Source organism: Manacus candei, unplaced genomic scaffold (genome assembly GCF_025592945.1).
Source record: "Manacus candei isolate 608988 ecotype Guabito, Panama unplaced genomic scaffold, ASM2559294v1 h1tg000033l, whole genome shotgun sequence".
Taxonomy (NCBI): Eukaryota; Metazoa; Chordata; class Aves; order Passeriformes; family Pipridae; genus Manacus; species Manacus candei.
This window is the reverse complement of record NW_026138081.1, coordinates 2,091,628-2,110,236: the sequence shown is the minus strand read 5'-3', so window position 1 is coordinate 2,110,236 and position 18,609 is coordinate 2,091,628. Positions and strand designations below refer to the sequence as shown.

The following is an 18,609-nucleotide window of genomic DNA, read 5'->3' as shown; positions in this document are numbered from 1 at the left end:
TCTGCCACTAACAATCTTGTGTCAACAATCTTGACCTTATTAATAAATTTGTGCACCAAAATTATTTCAAAACTTTCAAGTAGCAGGTTAGATGTAAATTTCTTCAGCATTGAAAAGAAAATTTTTTCTGAAGGAGACAGCTGCTGAGAACAAAATATAAACTGATTCATAATTGTACTGAAACAGCTATGAAGACTATAATTATGGAGTCAGATATTGAAAAATTATCTATCTCTGTAGAGTAGATGCTTAAATTTCAAGATCCAGCCAAACATGGCTGGGGTTCAAAATTCAAACAGTAATTGTTGTAATGTAAGTACCATGTAATCTCAGAGACAGCTCTACTTATTAATGTCAATTTTTCTTCATTTTTAATTTAATAAGAGGACATAATAAGCTGTCATATATGCTTTTAAAGTGTTAATAGTTCTTATTAAACAGATAGAAAAAAAATATAAAGTTATGAGAAAGTGAGAGAGGGAGAGTAAGAAACTAACACTAGCCTGATGTTTCTTTAAGGATCAGTGCCATTCAGCATATTCCTGTGGCCTTAAGAAAGGAATATATGTCTATTACAGCTATGAATGTTTTTGGTAAGATGTTAGTATTAGAGGTGATAGTAAAGAATGAATGTATAAATCCTGTATCATGCTTTCTGATTATTCAAATTCTTGTGTATTTTTGTTTATGGATAAACCAAGACAATGGATAAACATTGCATCAACAAAAGCAAATGATTGGTTCTCTTTGATCTTAAAGGGGAGAATGGCTTAAAAAAAATCTATGCGTCACATACAGGTATCTACTGAATAATTTTAGATCGCCTTAGTTAAATAAGGGAATCCCACAAGCTGTATTAAAAATACCAAGGCATCTGTAACCCTCATTCTTAATGGTCTTATCTCAGTTTCGTATTAATCTCATTGAAATTGCTTTTTGTATTAGTGTAGTTTAATTTAGAAGTGTGCCTTATCTACATAAACTGGACACTGAACTCCCTTAAACTAATACTGATTTACTAGATTACACTTTAAATTCAGTTTAACCTTCCCTATAGAAGCCTAGACTCAATGAATCTATGAAGCCACTGAAGCTGGAGGGAAAGCCCCAATTCTACTCATCCTAGGGTCTATAAGAGCCAAGGCTCCTGAGATATGGCAAAAAGATGCTTTCAGCTAATTCAATTAGTTGAAGCCTCTGCTTTGAACTGAAAAAAAAAAAAAAACTTTTACAAAGAAAAGATTTCAGTCTTATGGATATTTAAGGTATAAAATATATATTTTATATTTCATTTGAAAAGCAGTCTTCTGCACACAGATCACGAGGTACATGAAACTGTACATGAATTTTCATTTACACTTCTTTTGTTTAAGTTCTCAGATTATCAGAACTACATTGTGAATAGTTGTGTGAAAGAGAATCCAACAATGGAAAGATCAATTTCTCTTTGCAATGGTATCTCTCAGTGGGTGCAGCTAATGGTTCTCAGCAGACCAACACCACAGCTTCGGGCTGAAGTGTTTATCAAGTTCATTCATGTTGCACAGGTCGGTTAAAATCTGACATGTTTGGTGTTTATTTTGTCTTTCTCTGATACCTTTATATTTAGATACTTTGATAGCCCATTTTTTTGCTCTTCTCATGCTACTACTGTGGAGACAACTGGAAGTGTTGGCACTGGCCTCCTGGTTCATACACACCGTGTGTGTATTTGTGTACGCTGTGCTGTCATATCAAGTATTCAGATATTGCAGTGTCAGGGCACCGGGACTTTCTCATATTCATTGTGAGAAAATAGAAAACTAGAAAAAACTGAAAAACTAGACTTGCTTTAGAACTAGCAGGTGAGATTCCAAGCTGTGAATGGAAAGCTGTACCTTTCCAATGCATAAATCACTCCCATGCCTTTGGCCATAATTAAAAGCATTCCACCAGAAACGCCCTTCCGGATAAAAGCAGAGCTATGGTCCTATTGATATTCTTCCCATACTAATTCAGCTGCAGTCATAACCAAGATAATACAAATGTTTCCTGGTTGTGGTGGGCTCTGGGAAGAGGGAGAAGTACTGAGGAAGTACTTTGAAGACTTACTGTATCTGCACATTTAATATCTGATTTAATAACAGTAGGATAAGTCCATGTTACACCCAGTAAAATCACAATTCATTACCAAAATACATGAAGTCAAATGGCACAAAACTTGTAAGACTTCAGAGTAAGACAATAGAGGAAATGTAAAATTTGTGTGTATGTTAAATGACTCGAAACTTTAAATAATAAATACTGATTTTTTGTATGTCAATACAGAAGCTCCACCAGCTGCAGAATTTCAATACATTAATGGCAGTGATAGGAGGTCTCTGTCACAGTTCCATTTCCAGGCTTAAGGAAACAAGCTCATGTGTTCCTCATGATGTAATTAAGGTTGGTATTCCTTCTCTAAGTTTTACAAATAAGATAACCTTTAACTTTTTTGTCATTGCACACACAAAAAACAGCCTTGCTTCATTGGATAAGATGAAAAGACAGAACAAAAATTCCTTGGGTTTCATCTCTACATCACCAGTTACTCCTACACTTCTTTCAACCCCAACTTTCTTCAAGACTTGTATAGATTCTCTAAGGTTTCTCTTTTAATCCTTAGATGTGACAAAGCTGCATTTTCATGTATATGCAGTAGTATCGAATAGCATTTAAACATGAAAACAGAAAATTGGATCCTAGAACATTTGGGAAAAAAACTATTGTCATTCATAGCAACATTGACCATCCTGAGTCTGTGAGAGCTCTTCACTTTGAGTTTAAAACTGAAAGGACTGGTTTTGTTTATCACATCTTTCCCAGTGATGGATTTTATCTAGTTCAGATTTGAACAAATTTAGCCCTAATACACACATTATAATACAGTGGAATATTAGGAATCTTTTAATTTCCAGGTAAATTCTTGTGAAATACAGATGAAAGCTACTAAAAATGTGAATGAAAGCATATTTTTTAGCAATAAAATGGCTTCTTAAGAGAGTAAGTTACTTTATTATTTTATTTTGTCTGGGGCCTGAAAGATTTTGTGTAAGTATCTAATGAGCATGTTTTGATCACTGTATGATCAGCTTGAATAACAGTGCATACCCGGAGTATAGACCTCCCACTGGTAATGGTTGCCGCACTCAGAATCTATAAAATCAGTTAGTAAGGTTATTTTATAAACATGTTGTTTTTCACATTTTGTCATTATATGGACTACATTTGCATACATCCTTTGAGTAACTTTTTGTATCAAAAAATCATATACAAGCACTAACAGGAAGCAGATAAAAACAGGCTGGTAATTAGTGACTTGAGAACACATTTTAAGGTTTAACTATAAGACAAAGTTTGTAAAGGTAACAAATCAAGGGATTTGACAGGAACTTCCCAAAGAAAATATTGGCTCATTGATTTTATAACGTTGAGTCAATTTTGTATTTCTATAGTATTAAACAAGGGAAATATTTATACTGCTAGACTGAAGATTAATTTAGCCTTCGCAACAACCCCAATATATTGTTTCTAATTCATGGAAGAATTTCTCTTAAAAGCACAGATGCGCCACCTTGAACCGTAGTACAAGTTCTTATCACACTGCAATGGAATCATAGCACAGCATAGGCTTTCTCTGCCAGGACTTTTCCAGCAATGCCAGCTGGTGACCTGAAAGTCAGAGAAGTGCATTTCACATTTTAAGGTGAAGATGGATGCTTTTATGAATGTCAGAGAGCTTGTGCTTATGCATTAATTGCATACAGAGCCCCTTGATTTGAGAGGATCTTCTTTCCATTTGACTAAATGGGGAATGTAGGGAGACCAGCATTATAGATTAGGCTGTAGAATAACTATCTATAATTATATATTAGTACCTAGATTAGAGGTATAGGAAATCTAGAATATCCAGATTTCATTTAAAATTTTAAAACCTGTTTCAAGAGTCATTGCGAGTAAACTCCTTCACAATAACGTGAGAAGTTCTTGTGCTGTATGACAAAAAAAACCCAGTAAGCAGTGTTGATTTTTTTGTTTTCTTTTTATTTTTAGGTGTTTAATGAAATGACAGAACTGCTTTCATCCTACAGAAATTATGATAGTTACCGACGGGCCTATAACGAGTGCAGTAACTTTAAGATCCCAATCCTTGGGGTCCACCTGAAAGACTTGATATCACTTTATGAGGGCATGCCGGACTACTTGGAGGACAAAAAAATTAACATATACAAACTATACTCCTTGTATAACCACATAAATGAGTTGATACAACTCCAGGAAATGCCACTTCCCCTGGAGGCTAATATGGACCTTGTTCATTTGCTTACAGTAAGTCTGTTACATAAGATAAATACCTCCATTTAAAAATTTCATATACCTCTCAAACAACTAAGTAGAGAATTCCATTAATTAATTAATTATGAATACGTAATATTGTAAGATTTTTTTTCCTTAAGGAGAAATGTACAGTAATAGAAGAGAAAAAGCTCCTGATACTGATTTATCTGTCAGCAAGAGCAGAGGTGCCAGTATGCTTCCAGTTATTTCTATGAGGGAAGGAATTGTTTATTTCTGCTTCACTATAGTAGTGTGCACTCTCTGTACTTTCAAGAAAGAAGTGCTCTGAATCCTCTGCTGATTGAGCCTAAACAGGGAGAAAGACGGAAAGCTTCCTTAGATGCACCCTGGAGGCAGAAGATTGCATACAAATATTCCTTGTCTTGAAAATACAAACTTTCACACAATTATGTGAAAGTTCAGTCCCTCAAGATACCACATTTCTAGCCAGGTTTCTTCTGGTACTTAAAAAACTGTCTGACATAAACATTAGTCAAATATAGTTGTTGTATTACTCTTCCAGTCACATTCTAGTCAGTGCTGTGCTACTGAAAAAACTGATACTACCTAGGACGTCTGTTACAACAGTACTTTTAACTTCTCCTAGTAAGTTAAAATACTACCTTTTATTAAAATCGTAAATCCACCTTTTGGGTTCTCAGTTTTGTTTAGCCTTGACAAGTATCTCAGCTTGGAAAAACTAAATGGTCCACTTCCTCTTTCTGGTTATAAGCCCTGTTTCAGGAAAAAGCTAATAGATAAAAATGCTTATGTGCCTGAGGTTATTTGTTATCTCTGGGAGCACTCTTGTGTGAAATTAAGCACAGGTGCCCAGGGCCTGAAATAAAGCAATGTGAATTTCTTACTTCTTCTTGCTATTTGTTTTGTCTGAAATTATACTGTTTTTTTTTAGTTTTAAATAATGTTTATAAAAATGGCTATTACAGATATGTAGAACTTAGGTCACAATTTCATACAGCTATATATGACAGGACATAATTGAAAAGAAATACTTCATTTCAGTGCAGGAGTTTCTGAAGTTCTAATACTCTAGGGCAGATAATTTTTCATTTTTTTCCTGATTTTTTCAACAGTCTTCCTCCTTCTTCTGTTTCCTTTATTCATATGCTTTCCCATAAGCAGGCAAATCAGTATGAAGAGGTATTAGTAATCCCATACATAAATCATGAGAGAAGTAGCATAACATTTGGACTTTTGTTTTTTGAGTGTCAGAAACTACTTTAAGATTTCCCCAAGAATCTACAATTATTGACTATTTTGAGTACAAAAGTAATTTTGCAGTTGTTCACAAGAAAGTTACTGCATATCTGGAACTTGAATAAGGCTATTCATTGAATAAAATAGCTTATTTTTGTTTCTTAATTTATATACATATGACTGCAGCAATTTTGACTCTTTGTAAAATGTTTACATTTTCTTTGGACTTGTCACACATTGAGGCTCATAACACATTTACACCTGGCTTTCTATTCAAATATTCAAAAACTGTCATGTTACCACTCTTCATCTTAGCTTGAAATTTGTTTCCAGTCTATAAAATATTTGCTAGACTATTTTCCAGGACACATGCAAAAGCAAAGCTAAATTTGATAATATTTACCCAGGTATAATGTTCTTCCCTTTACATAACTGCTGTTGACAGCTAAATGTTCTCACTAAATATATCCTAGTCCATCTTTTATCCTCATCTTATACTTAGCTCAACACAGTCACATGTGAAATGTTTAAACAAGAGTTTTCTGAGAATTTGAGATGGACAGTTTCACTGGAATGGTGCTTTTGTACTTAGCTGCACAGTAGACCACTTGAATATTATGGGAGCGACAGTGTTTTTCAGGTTATGTATTAAGTGACTGCTGATCCTGCCTGCAGTCACTTGCTGTGCTAATGACTGTAGCAGTGTAATGTTACAGATGTCCAGATAATGGCAATAGAAGTCTGGAATGTAGAATTGTACCCATTTCAAATCACTGTGAACACCTGTGCAGCTCAAGTGCACTCTTCTAGGTGCAACCTAAATTAAAAAATAATGCACCAAAAAATATGAATACACTCCAGAAACAAGTTTATAAAGTAGTACCAGCTGTTTTGGGATTAAACTAATATGTTTGTTTTCAGCTGTCCCTTGACCTTTACTACACAGAAGATGAAATTTATGAGCTTTCATATGCACGAGAGCCACGAAGTCACCGAGCTGCTGTAAGATTCTTAACAAAAGTTTTTTTATGAGTAATGTAAATTTTATCCCTTGTGTTAATTTAATTTATTTTATTTTATGCTAAATTGAAAGATTTTTAGCCTTATATACTGAGTGAAGCATAAATTATTTGACTGACGATTAAGTCTAAGCTAGAATACATGGGAGAGTTGACACCATATCAGGTTTTATAATGGGAACACAAAGACAAATGAAGACACTTGTGTAGAGACATAACATCAGTCTCAGTCTTGGCAGTTAATACTGTTTCTTTCAAATAAAGAATTCTTATATGATTCAAATGATGAGACCCATGAGTGTTACATGGTAGTTTTCTTCCTGTTTTATAAATGTGGAAAAGATGGTGATTTTTCAGGGCTGCCAGTGAACTGTGACAATTTAAGGAATGACTGCTGTTTTGAACAGTTCAGGGAAGAGCTTCCTCTGAAACACCATGTAACTATCGAAAGTATGATGTCAGGTCCAATAGGTCATTTCTGCAGTCCTGTATCACATAGTCCACTGCCACAAATGACAGAAGTGTAATACTGAAAATCTTTCCATGTGGTACTAATAAAGTTCCATTTGATTTATTTTAGCCTTTGACACCCTGCAAACCACCAGTAGTTGCAGACTGGGCCTCAGGAGTGGCCCCAAAACCTGATCCAAAAACCATCAGCAAACATGTTCAGAGGATGGTAGATGTAAGTAAGGTTGGCCCATGTACTTTACATATCAGTCGTAGTCTCAATCTCTAGGTATGAAAAGATACAGGGATGGGAAAAAATAATGAATGCATTCAAAGTGGTGCTGAGCTTGTGATCACTTCTGTCCTCACAAATAGATATTTTTGCCTAGCTGTAAAGAGCAGCAGTGGCCAGTGAGGCACGGATGGAAATTTCTTAAATGGCTGAGGAGCTAGTGGGAAGTGTGAATGCTGGTTTGTATAGTTCCAGAGTCACTCTTTCAAGCAGCCAGGGAGTCAATTTCTAAAGAGTTTGGTTTTGCATGCCTGCTTCATCTCTTTTCTTTCTAAGAACTTCTAACATTGTGAAGCATGCTTTGATACGTGCTGTTTTGGAATGTATTTCTGAATCTGACTAGGTTTCCTCCTTGCCTTAGGGCCAGAGACAAACAGTAATGCATTCCACAAGTGGAAACAGGTGTCTACCTGACAATTCCGTCATATAACTGATTTTCTCATAACATTGACTTGATAAAATAAGCTAGGCAGCTACACTGATTTGGCTACAGAAATCATCACTGAGAGCACTAATTGAGACCATTAGTATAAGTTGTATATGTGGGCTTGGAAAAAATGATCTTAAAGCAAAAGTAAAAAGGAACACTGCAGCCTGTGTTGACTTCATGTTTTGCTGCAAATCAAGAAATCATAATTCTTCTTTAGTTTCAAGCAAAAAAAGAAATTAGACTGTTGCACTGTTTAATAGACACTGGGAGAGAAAGGAAGAGGAAATCCATAAATAATGTAGAGACTTTCTGAAGCAGTAATTCAGACCATCCTCATTATAAACTATTCTGCTATTACCTTGTGCAGTCTGTCTTCAAAAATTATGACCATGATCAGGATGGATATATCTCCCAGGAAGAATTTGAAAAGATAGCTGCCAGTTTTCCATTCTCATTTTGTGTAATGGCAAAGGACTGGTGAGTACCTGCTTATCAACTTTGTAGCATCTGTTTTGGGAGGGATTTGGGGGGTTTTGTGTTTAAATTGTATTTCTAACATTAGAGTGGTAAAAGCATCCTCTTCATGCCCAAACAGAAGTGAAAACGACTGACAAAAGTATTTTCTAAATGTGTTGTGAATGACATCTTCAAGGGCTTACAGCAGTGGTAACCAAGCTGATTTAGAAGGAAGAACAGAAAATAGAAAAAGAACTATTTTTTTTTAATATTTAGTATATACTACGAAAGATATTTTGTAAGATAAAGCTGTCCCTAAAAAATAGATAATTGGCAAATGTGTATTTTGATAAAATTAGGAAAATTTTTCTTAACATATTGAAGCGTAAAAAATTACAATAGTGATTATTCAGATGCTTAGTATGAAGTAGTTTTGAGATTGCATGACATATGCAGATATTCCATTTATCCTTACAGTCTGCATTTTAAATGTGTAGATAGCCTTCTGTATATTTTGGGAACAATTTTTCGCTCATTAAACTACTGCTATTATGTGAACAAAGATATATTTGATTCTCTTTATGCTTTTAACAAAATACATATCTGAAAACTTTTTTTTTTCTTTTTCAGGGAAGGTCTGATTAGCAGGGATGAAATAACAGCTTACTTTATGAGGGCTAGCTCAATCTACTCCAAATTAGGACTTGGCTTTGCTCACAACTTCCAAGAGACCACTTACTTAAGGCCTACTTTCTGTGACAACTGTGCTGGATTTGTAAGCTTACTTTTTAGTAAATTATGTTAACATTCTTTGGAATAATGCCTTTTTTCTCCCATAATCACCTTGTGTCATATACAGAAATGGATCTATGTAAAACATCAGTGAAGTTATATAGAACATCAGACTTGTGTCTGTGTAGCTGTTTAAGGTATCCTTTACATGCCTCTTGGCAGTATACTAATATCTCTTTAAACATGGATCATACCTTGGGCTCTTTGGTTGTGCACCAAACACAGTCTCAGGCAAGACTTCCAAATCCAGAGCCTTCCACCCCACGGGGCTGATAGAACTCATGTCTTTATACAGACATAACATGCCCCCTGCCTGTGGCATAGAAAGATTTAATAAAACTGACTGTCCTACCAATCTTCTGTTCAGCTGGGATCAGACAAGGGTGCTGAGATAAAAGAATTCTCCATCTACTCCAGCTCCACAATTTCTCAAGGGGGGGCTATCAGATCTGCTGATGTGTTCATTAGTGACTAGATCAAAGTATTTTGCTTGAGATTGAGGAACACACATGAAATACTCTGTTTACCTTATGCTAAAGAGGTAAATAGTTCAGATTTTGACCTTACGATTAAAAGTGCAGGAAAACAAGATATTCTGCAAGTGGAGCTTTTAGTGTATTTTTATATTTGGAGGTATCAAACATGCAGAGAAATATATTAATTTGTTTGTTTGAATTTTAGCTATGGGGAGTCATTAAACAAGGATACAGATGCAAAGGTAAGGTACTTTATACTTTGTTAATTTTAAACTATAATTGATACTGAATGGCAAAAACCCCTGATCATCCTGTGATCCATTGCTGTGTCTATGGACCTATTTAATCTGACCTCTCAGAGAGGAGAAGACTGATTCAAGAATAGTACAACAGATGGTACAGAAGAAATGCAAAGATGAAGGAACTTGTAAATATCAGCTCTAATGCTTTGCAAGACATCACTGAATTTAGAAGGTTTGGGAACAGACCCTGGGGCACAAACATCAACACTCTCTGAATACTGTGCAGTACATTCCCAACATATATTTTGTACTTTTCTTCTTCATCTGCTTTCTCTGCAACTCCTACAGTCAGAAGACTGTTGTGACTGAATATTGCCATTTTGTATTTTCATAATGAAAGGGAGTTTCAGACGTACATAGTAAAGGGATATCATTGGTCTGTTTACCAGATGTATGTTTTTACAGGTAACATACGTAGAGAACACTAAAGGTTTCATGCTTCCCAGGAAGCCAACACAGTGTGAGAGCTATCTTAGATGCTACACCAGAGCCACTGAATCATGTAAACTTTGTTTTGTTTATAGACTGCGGAATGAACTGTCACAAGCAGTGCAAAGACCTGGTTGTGATAGAGTGCAAGAGAAGACCCAAAACTTCAGTTGCAGACAGCAGCCCAACATCTGCTCTTGCATCAAGCCTCTGCCCAGTAGGAGTCAAAGAGCAATTCCATGGTAAGAAAAGATCACATTGAAAAGATCACATTAAAAAGATCAAAAGATCAAGACAATCTTTCCCTTGCTCCTTTTTTTTTTTAGGCTGAGTTATACAGCATAGTTTTAGGTTTTGTTAATTAACTGCAGTGTTTTATCAACATAGAAACAAGAACCAGGTATAAGTGAGTTCGTGTCAAGTAGCACCATTGCAGTTCTAGGCTGAATAAAGATGGACTCCCTTTCTGGGAGATCTCTTGTCACACTACGCAATGTATGGTACACAAATTCCACAAAAAAAAAAGAGTAAATCTTCTGCCAGACTCTCACGAGAACTAGATGCTATGACCAGAACAGCTGACAGGTTCCCTTAATTGTCTCACCTTGTGACAAGCAGGTCTTTTTTTTTAGCACTGTTGTAACATTGACTATCGCACTGTTACAATTCTGACTCAAATTTTAATGTGGAGTTTATAAAGTCAGTTTACTTATATATTTGTGTGATAGGAAAGCCAAGATGTTGTCTTTATTTTTTCCACTTTGGTAGGTGAATCTGTAATTCCTCTCCATCCGTCCACTTTTCACAGAATCAGAAATGAAAAATCTACACCTCTCTGTTCTTTTCTCCTTGTATCAAACAAGCTGTATAAACATTTCATATTGTGTATTACCATGTAGGCTCCCAAAGGAGTAAGTGTTGTCCTTGAAAAAGATCAGGCTACTCTTGTTTTAATTTTGATGTTGATGTTCCAACTCTCTCCATATTCACTTTCTTTGAATTTCTCTCCTGCTCTTTGCCTATATCTAATATTCTTCAAATCTGCTTCCTGCCACTTGAATTATCAATCTTTTCTGTTGTACTTAATATTCATACTCCTGGATTCAGTCTTAGTTTTCCTATTAGCACTTACATGAAGCTCAGTGTGGTCAATTTCTCTTGATAACTATGTGCAGCTCTATGATTGCACCTGCAGCACTAATAACCAGCTCATGGGATGTCATGCTTATAGAGACTGAAATGTAGTGTGTGGCCTGGTCCATCACCACCCAGTACACCAGAATGTAGTACCTCTCAACACCATGTCATGTCAAAGCATGAGAATTCAGGTCTAGATTGAAGATGTACAGATGAATTGTTCATCCATATCCACATTTAATTCTCCAGAGCCTGAAGCACCTACTGGACTGCTTGTTCTTTCCCCACATGCCTGAACATACCGTCTTACTCTGTTTTCTTCCTAACAATAGAAATTACTGAAGCAGGTCTTTTTAAAATCCTTTAATCACATCTTTTACCCATGGCTTCTAACACTGTGGGTTTGCCCTCCCCCTGTTTTTACTTTTAATTGCAAAAGTAAAAATATTTTAGGATGACATATACAAAAGCAGGGTAAAATTAAAAACCACCATTATTTCACTTTTATAAAGTGGGTAATTTGTATCTTAGAATCATAGAATCATAGAATCAGCTGGGTTGGAAGGGACCTCTGAGATTCTCAAGTCCAACCCTTGATCCAACACCACTGTGGTTACTAGACCAAGGCACTAAGTGCCACATCCAGTCTCATCTTAAAAACTCCAGGGACAGTGAATCCACCACCTCCGTGGGCAGCCCATTCCAATAACTGATTACTCTCTCTGTAAAAAATTTCTTCCTAATATCCAACCTAAAGCTCCCCTGGCACAGCTTAAGACCGTGCCCTCTTGTCCTACTGCTGGTTGTCTGGGAGAAGAGACCAACCCCCACCTGGCTACAACCTCCTGGCAGGGAGTTGTAGAGAGTGATGAGGTCTCCCCTGAGACTCCTCTTCTCCAGGCTAAACAACCCCAGCTCCCTCAGCTTCTCCTCATAGGGCCTGTGCCCCAGTCCATTGCCAGCCTTGTTGCTCTTCTCTGGACCTGCTCCAGGACCTCAATGTCCTTCCTGAAGGGCCCAGAACTGGACACAGTACTTGAGGCATGGCCTCACCAGCCCTGAGTACAGGGGAAGAATCACTTCCCTGGTCCTGCTGTTCCTGATCCAGGCCAGGATGCCATTGGCCTTCTTGGCCACCTGGGCACACTGCTGGCTCATGTTCAGCTTCCTGTCAATCCAAACTCCCAGGTCCCTTTGTGCCTGGCTGCTCTCCAGCCACTCTGTCCCCAGCCTGTAGCGCTGCAGGGGGTTGTTGTGGCCAAAGTGCAGGACCCGGCACTTGGTCTTGTTGAACCTCATCCCATTGGAATCAGCCCAACTCTCCAGTCTGTCCAGGTCCCTCCTGCCTTCCAGCTGATCGACACTCCCCCCCAACCTCATGTCATCTGCAAATTTGCTAATGGTACACTCAATCCCCTCATCGAAATCATGAATAAAGATATTAAACAGAACTGGGCCCAACACTGATCCCTGGGGGACACCACTGGTGACTGGCCACCAACTGGATGCAGCATCATTCCCCACCACTCTCTGGGCCCGGCCCTTCAGCCAGTTCCTAACCCAGCACAGAGTGCCCCTCTCCAAGCCGTGGGCTGCCAGCTTTTTCAGGAGTATGCTGTGGGAGACGGTGTCAAAGGCTTTGCTGAAGTTCAGGTAGACACATCCACAGCCTTCCCCTCATCCACCAGGTGGGTCACCTGATCATAAAAGGAGATCAGGTTGGTCAGACAGGACCTGCCCTTCCTAATCCCGTGCTGGCTGGGTCTGATCTCTGTCCATCCTGTAGGTGCTGTGTGATTGCACTTAGGATGATCTGCTCCATAACCTTACCTGGCACTGAGGTCAGCCTGACCGGCCTGGAGTTTCCTGGGTCCTCTTTCCAGCCCTTTTTGTGGATGGGCGTGACATTCACCAGCTTCCAATCATCTGGGACCTCCCCAGTGAGCTAGGACTGTTGGTAGATGACGGAGAGCGGCTTGGCGAGCTCTTCCACCAGCTCTTCTCTTAAAGCTTCATGTTGTGGTAACACTGAATGAGCATCCACATTTAATCTTCCTGCCCAATCACTGATGTAAATGGTCTATATAAAACCCCTTACCCATCTCACGGTTTTTCTCTAGCTGACCTTGATGGCACACCTGTTTTCTTCTTACTGATCCACATTTATCTTACCAACACAGGGCAAAAAGTTGTTCCAGGAGACACAACATTGAGAAACTTCTAACGACACCTATTTTGGAGAGCAATGAATGTAAAAATCAATAAGGAATAAATGTTGTTTTATTTATTAAAATGTTTTATTACTATGCCTCCTGTTTCTCCTTTCCTGGGATGAGACCTTGCCTCAGTTTACTGTATATATTTTATTAAAGGACAAGAAGAAGGATCATTCACCTTTCCTAACGGGGAAGTAGTGGAACACAGTGAAGGCAGCAAGGACCGAACCATTATGCTCATGGGTTCCTCGGCTCAGAAAATCTCAGTGAGACTGAAACCCGCTGTGGTTCATAAAGGTACACAGACTGATCCTGTACTGCTGGCTGGTGATGTATCTCGTAAGCGGAGAGAGAAGAAAGAACATAGGATGCCAGAAAATCCTTATCTCCAGACAACTCCACTATCCACATTTCCAAGCCCACTTCTAGGCCGCAAAAAGGCATTTGTTAAATGGGAAAACAAGGACGCCAGCCAGAAAATGAAGGAGGAGCATCACAGCTGTAAACCCTCATACCAGGAACTTGAGCAGGTACATACATAATGAAACAAATTCTATTTTACACAACAGTACCATCAAATGATTGGAGGGTATAGGGGAGGGGCTGGGTGGGAAGGTGTCACCTTACTCCAGTGTAATTAATTGCCAATTTAATTGAAATTAAACAACCCATGAATAGCACTGTAAATTCTCAGCCTCTTTAAACTCTAGCAATACTTTACTTCAATTATAAATTTTAGCACTAATATAGGGCTTAAGGAATAAATTTTTAAGCCCTTGTTATGATCATGCTGATCCCTGTCAGTTTTGGAATGTAAACATAATCCAATCACTAAGGATAGGATGTTACTCCATAAAACGAGGAACATAGTTCTGAATTTCTTCCTGGTTTTGCTGGCCTCTGCTCCCCTACGTGACTGAATATATAGGGCTGGGAGGGCAGGCAACTCTGCTTTTGTTCAACTGACAAGTGTAAGTCACCAAGACATTTTGCTGTGTGAACAGACATGATGCTTCTTGGTAGATTTCACCTTCATCAGCCCAGTTTTGTCTCATCTTACTCTACAAGAGATCTGACAAAGTAGCTATTCATAAGACTGTGTCACCTCAAATTTGGTCCAAATTCAGGTTTGTAGAAACAACACCTGCCAGACAGATTAAGGAGACTATCACAAAATCAACAATGCAACTGATGTATGGATCCAGCCATAATTATGAGGAACAGTCAGACTTATTTTCATACTTTACTCATTACTTACTACTATTCTGTGAACAACCAACATGGAAACAGTCCAACAGGACTACACCCTGATCTTTGAATGATCAGTATAACTTTCAAAATATCCTTTGCTGTTGTTCAAGTGAATTAATCTTTTATGAAAGACGAATGGTTTATTAAGACAGAGGTTAGGTCAAGAATCTTCCAACACAGACCACTTCCCTTTCAATCAACAGTATATTCAATATAACAAGGATGTGAAGCATGGACACACTTATAAAAACTCATTCTTTAAAATGTCCCGCTCCTACGAGTCCCACAATTTACACTTGACCTTGCTCCCTCAGCAGATCCCGACCTCAATTACTAAACAGCAGATGATGTTATAAATTAACAGCTTAGACTGTGGTACATCAATTTCTGCATTAGTAGAGTGGTAAAGTGTGAGCTGTGTTGTTGTTTCCCCTAGACTACTGCTGTTATGACAGGAGCAGGGGAGGGTGGATAAATGCAGGCTGTGGACATGGATACCTGCTGCTGGGAAGTTGTAACAGGATACACAGAAGACAGACCAGTGACTGTGGAAATGTTCAAATGAGTTTCTGGTTCTGTTCCCCTGATAAGAGCTATACCAACTTCTGTTTATGGCAGTCAACCTAAATATATAACCAGACATCCTGAAACAAATGCAAAATGAAATACAATTCTCTATTTTTTGTTTGTTTAGGAAAGAAATATTCTAAAGGCAGACAATGAAGGTTTGAAGATCCAACTGGAACAGGCACATAAAAAAATTGAATCTCTCACAATCCAGAGAAGAAACCACGTAGTTGACAGTCTACAACACAGAGACTGCTCCTAGCAGATGAAAATCTTCTGCAGAAGAATGTAAGACTGAAGGAGGGGCTATGATAAAGCTGCTTTACCAAGTGAACTGGAGAGAGAGTCTGAAGGATGTTAAGCAGAAATGTTCTCTTCACTCAACACATTTCCCTATTAAACATACATTCCTAAACACAAAAATCCATTCCTTTGACTTTTTAAGGTAATTTAGCATTATTTGTGCAATGAAAATAGTACCTTCTGGGTTTGCTTTTAAAAGGAGTGCGAGTGTTGCTGAAGTCCCTGTTCATGTTGAAGACCACATGGATTCCCCAGTGACTTGGCTGCCAGCAGCACACCTTAAGTCTACAAGTGTTCTGACAAAGTAGCTGTTCATAAGACTGTGTCACCTCAAATTTAGCCCAAAATCAGTTTTGTAGAAAATAAATGTTCAATAAAGCTGAGGAAGTAAAGCTGTAGAAATACTACATTAAGAGAAACAGTTCCTTCTCACCAGGGCTGAAACCAATTAAAATCATGAACTGTCACCTTTATTTCCAAAGCTTAACAAGAACATTAAAATAAGTAGTTAAGCTAATGATATTTGATTGAGTCTTAAACTTTAAGATAAACTGACAATTTTTTTAAACCTCTTTCAGAGCTTTAGAAGTTCTGCTGCTCAAACACTTACCTTTATTAAGGTAAAATAATTGAGACTAGAGACTCGACTTTGAATACTGCTTCCATTTTTGCATTCCGTGCCATGACCTGGCTTATTTGGCTTAAGGGATAAGTTCTTGTCCCCATACAGTTGATATGGGACAAGGTTGATTATTTTTCTCTCACGTTAAAGTGGATGCCATGGTTGAGTAGAACCTTTAGACCATAATACAAGTGAAACTGTAGAGTAATCCCAGTGCAACAGCTACTGTATTCCAGAGCTCCTAACAAGGTTTCTCCGTTTTCTCTCTCCTAGATTTCACATGCACTTTACATAGAGTCAAGATGAAGCGTGCTGTTATGTCTGTAAATTTTGTATAGTAAAAGGTGTGAGGGAAGTAATTTAAAGATGCAAAGTGTACATATTGTTAAGAAACAACAAAAGTGTCTTTCAAGTTACTGATAAATCTGCTTGTCAGAACAGCCAAATTTAAAATTGCATTTGCATTTCAAGAGAATCTGTACACTTACAGTTGTATAAAACTTGCTTGCATTTATCAGAGATTTGTCATCACACGTATAAGCATCAGAAACAAAGTCCACTTAATGCTCCTCAAAACTCCTGTTACCAAGTCCTTCATAGATTAAAATTTAGTCAACCTATAACAATAGCATGTGTGCTTTGTGTTCAAATGTATAATATGTATAAATATACATTCCATTCACAATTTACAGTCACAATTAAGTACATGAATGCTGCATTTATAAAGAAAGTTAATTTGAAACTACCTGCCCGTTTAGTGATTCTTGATCTGAAGAAGAGATTGGATTGTGCTTGCAACTCCATGTATAAGTAAAAACAAATGGATGGAAAGAGTAGTAGTAGTAGATTTTCTGTTACATTACTGTAAATAACTGAAATGCATAGGAAAAAACCAGAAGTTCTGAAGATTGTGCAGTTTTTTTCCTTCCTCATACACTAAACCTGAACTATTAACAGTAACATGGAATTGCACTTTGATCAGTAAAGCAATCAGAATGGCTTTCAGGTCATGCCTGCAAACTTGGTTTGCCCATTTTCTGTAAGCTTCTTGATTTTGTCCTCTATTCAGGGAACTACAGCAAGGTGTATTTCTAATAGGCATTTAGCAAATAAAAGTCTCTTTCTGCAATAATTGAGATAAAAGTTGAATATATTTTCACATATTTCAAAAATACTCCAAAAGAGCAGATAAGACTCATAAATCTTGTGCAGCCGAGGTAAATGTTCACTTGTGGTCTAAACTCTAGATTCTGATTGAATTCTTGTGTATGCATATACTTTGTCTATGATTGAAGGTGGAGATCATGAACAAAACCTCTTGTTTAAAAGAAAAATTCTCTAACATCAGCAGCTGACCCAAAGGCTACTGTGTTACTAGGTAGAGTATTTAATACTCAAAATTGAGTTCTGACCATAGACTTGTACAGTCTTAAGTGCTAACGATGTTTTTCTGTTGTCTTCTTGTTCAGTCTGAATAACTTAAAAGAGATCTGTCTGCAGGAATGTCTTAGAAAACAAGTGTGCTGAAAAATTCCTGCTGCAAAGAAGTCAGTTGATATCTGGAGAATTTCAGAGCTCTCTAAGTACCTTCAGGCTCTCTGTTTGCCCAAAGCCATTTACAGTTTTTTCTCCCTCTCTTGTATTTTTTTTTTAAATGGTGTGAGCCCTTTCTTTTGAGACTTCCTTTTTCCTGCATGAAGGACTAATAGTGGAACCTAACCACAGGGAAACTGTTAAAACTGACAAAGCTACCAACAAAAATCACTTGCATCGGTGTTAATCTTCAAGGTGCTTTATGTTAGGAAAAAAAGATACAATTAAAAGTGCTGTTTAAAAGTCATGGTAGCAAACACTGATATTGAAATTTATCTTGTCATGGCTAATTTAAATGAAAAATTCACCTTTTTCCTTCTCCAGGTTCAGCTGCACATACAAGAAGACAGAAAGAATAAGCACCAGTCCCCCGTCCCCCATTTACTTTTTAGGCGTGCATTCTGGTAATTTAAAGTAAATAGACTGAGTAATACCACAATTAACAAGGCAGGGCTACTGTTCATATTCAGGTTAAACACAACCACTTTTACATTAGCTTATATATGTTTTTGGAACTATGTGTTTGTTCAGTAGCATCTGTTATTTTGTTATAATTGATCTCTATGGCAACTAGAAAAAGTTAAAATGCTGTCTGAGAAGATTGAAAATGTACAGATTGTAAAGATTTTATATAAACTGTAAGATTTTGGTTCAATATTTATAATAGAAAAAAAATTAAAATTGGATTTTGTGCCTCTGA

The 18,609-nt window shown here is 37.4% G+C and overlaps 1 protein-coding gene across 2 annotated transcripts in view; it reads left to right on the top strand.

Annotated features, from left to right (window-relative positions):
- Nucleotides 1-18,609, top strand: part of RASGRP1 (RAS guanyl releasing protein 1) — a 43,167-nt gene extending 24,558 nt beyond the window's left edge. Inside the window, exons 7-18 of one of the 2 annotated variants that reach the window (XR_007905199.1) lie at nt 1,374-1,547; nt 2,308-2,424; nt 4,072-4,347; nt 6,496-6,576; nt 7,174-7,278; nt 8,133-8,242; nt 8,852-8,996; nt 9,695-9,731; nt 10,316-10,462; nt 13,730-14,103; nt 15,519-15,836; nt 18,234-18,609. Coding sequence is in view for 1 of the 2 variants with exons in the window: in XM_051791784.1 (XP_051647744.1) it covers nt 1,374-1,547; nt 2,308-2,424; nt 4,072-4,347; nt 6,496-6,576; nt 7,174-7,278; nt 8,133-8,242; nt 8,852-8,996; nt 9,695-9,731; nt 10,316-10,462; nt 13,730-14,103; nt 15,519-15,653 (1,701 nt within the window). In the remaining variant the exon portion in view is untranslated. Of the gene's footprint in view, nt 1-1,373; nt 1,548-2,307; nt 2,425-4,071; nt 4,348-6,495; nt 6,577-7,173; nt 7,279-8,132; nt 8,243-8,851; nt 8,997-9,694; nt 9,732-10,315; nt 10,463-13,729; nt 14,104-15,518 lie in introns of both variants that reach the window. The other variant, XM_051791784.1, reaches the window with a different exon arrangement.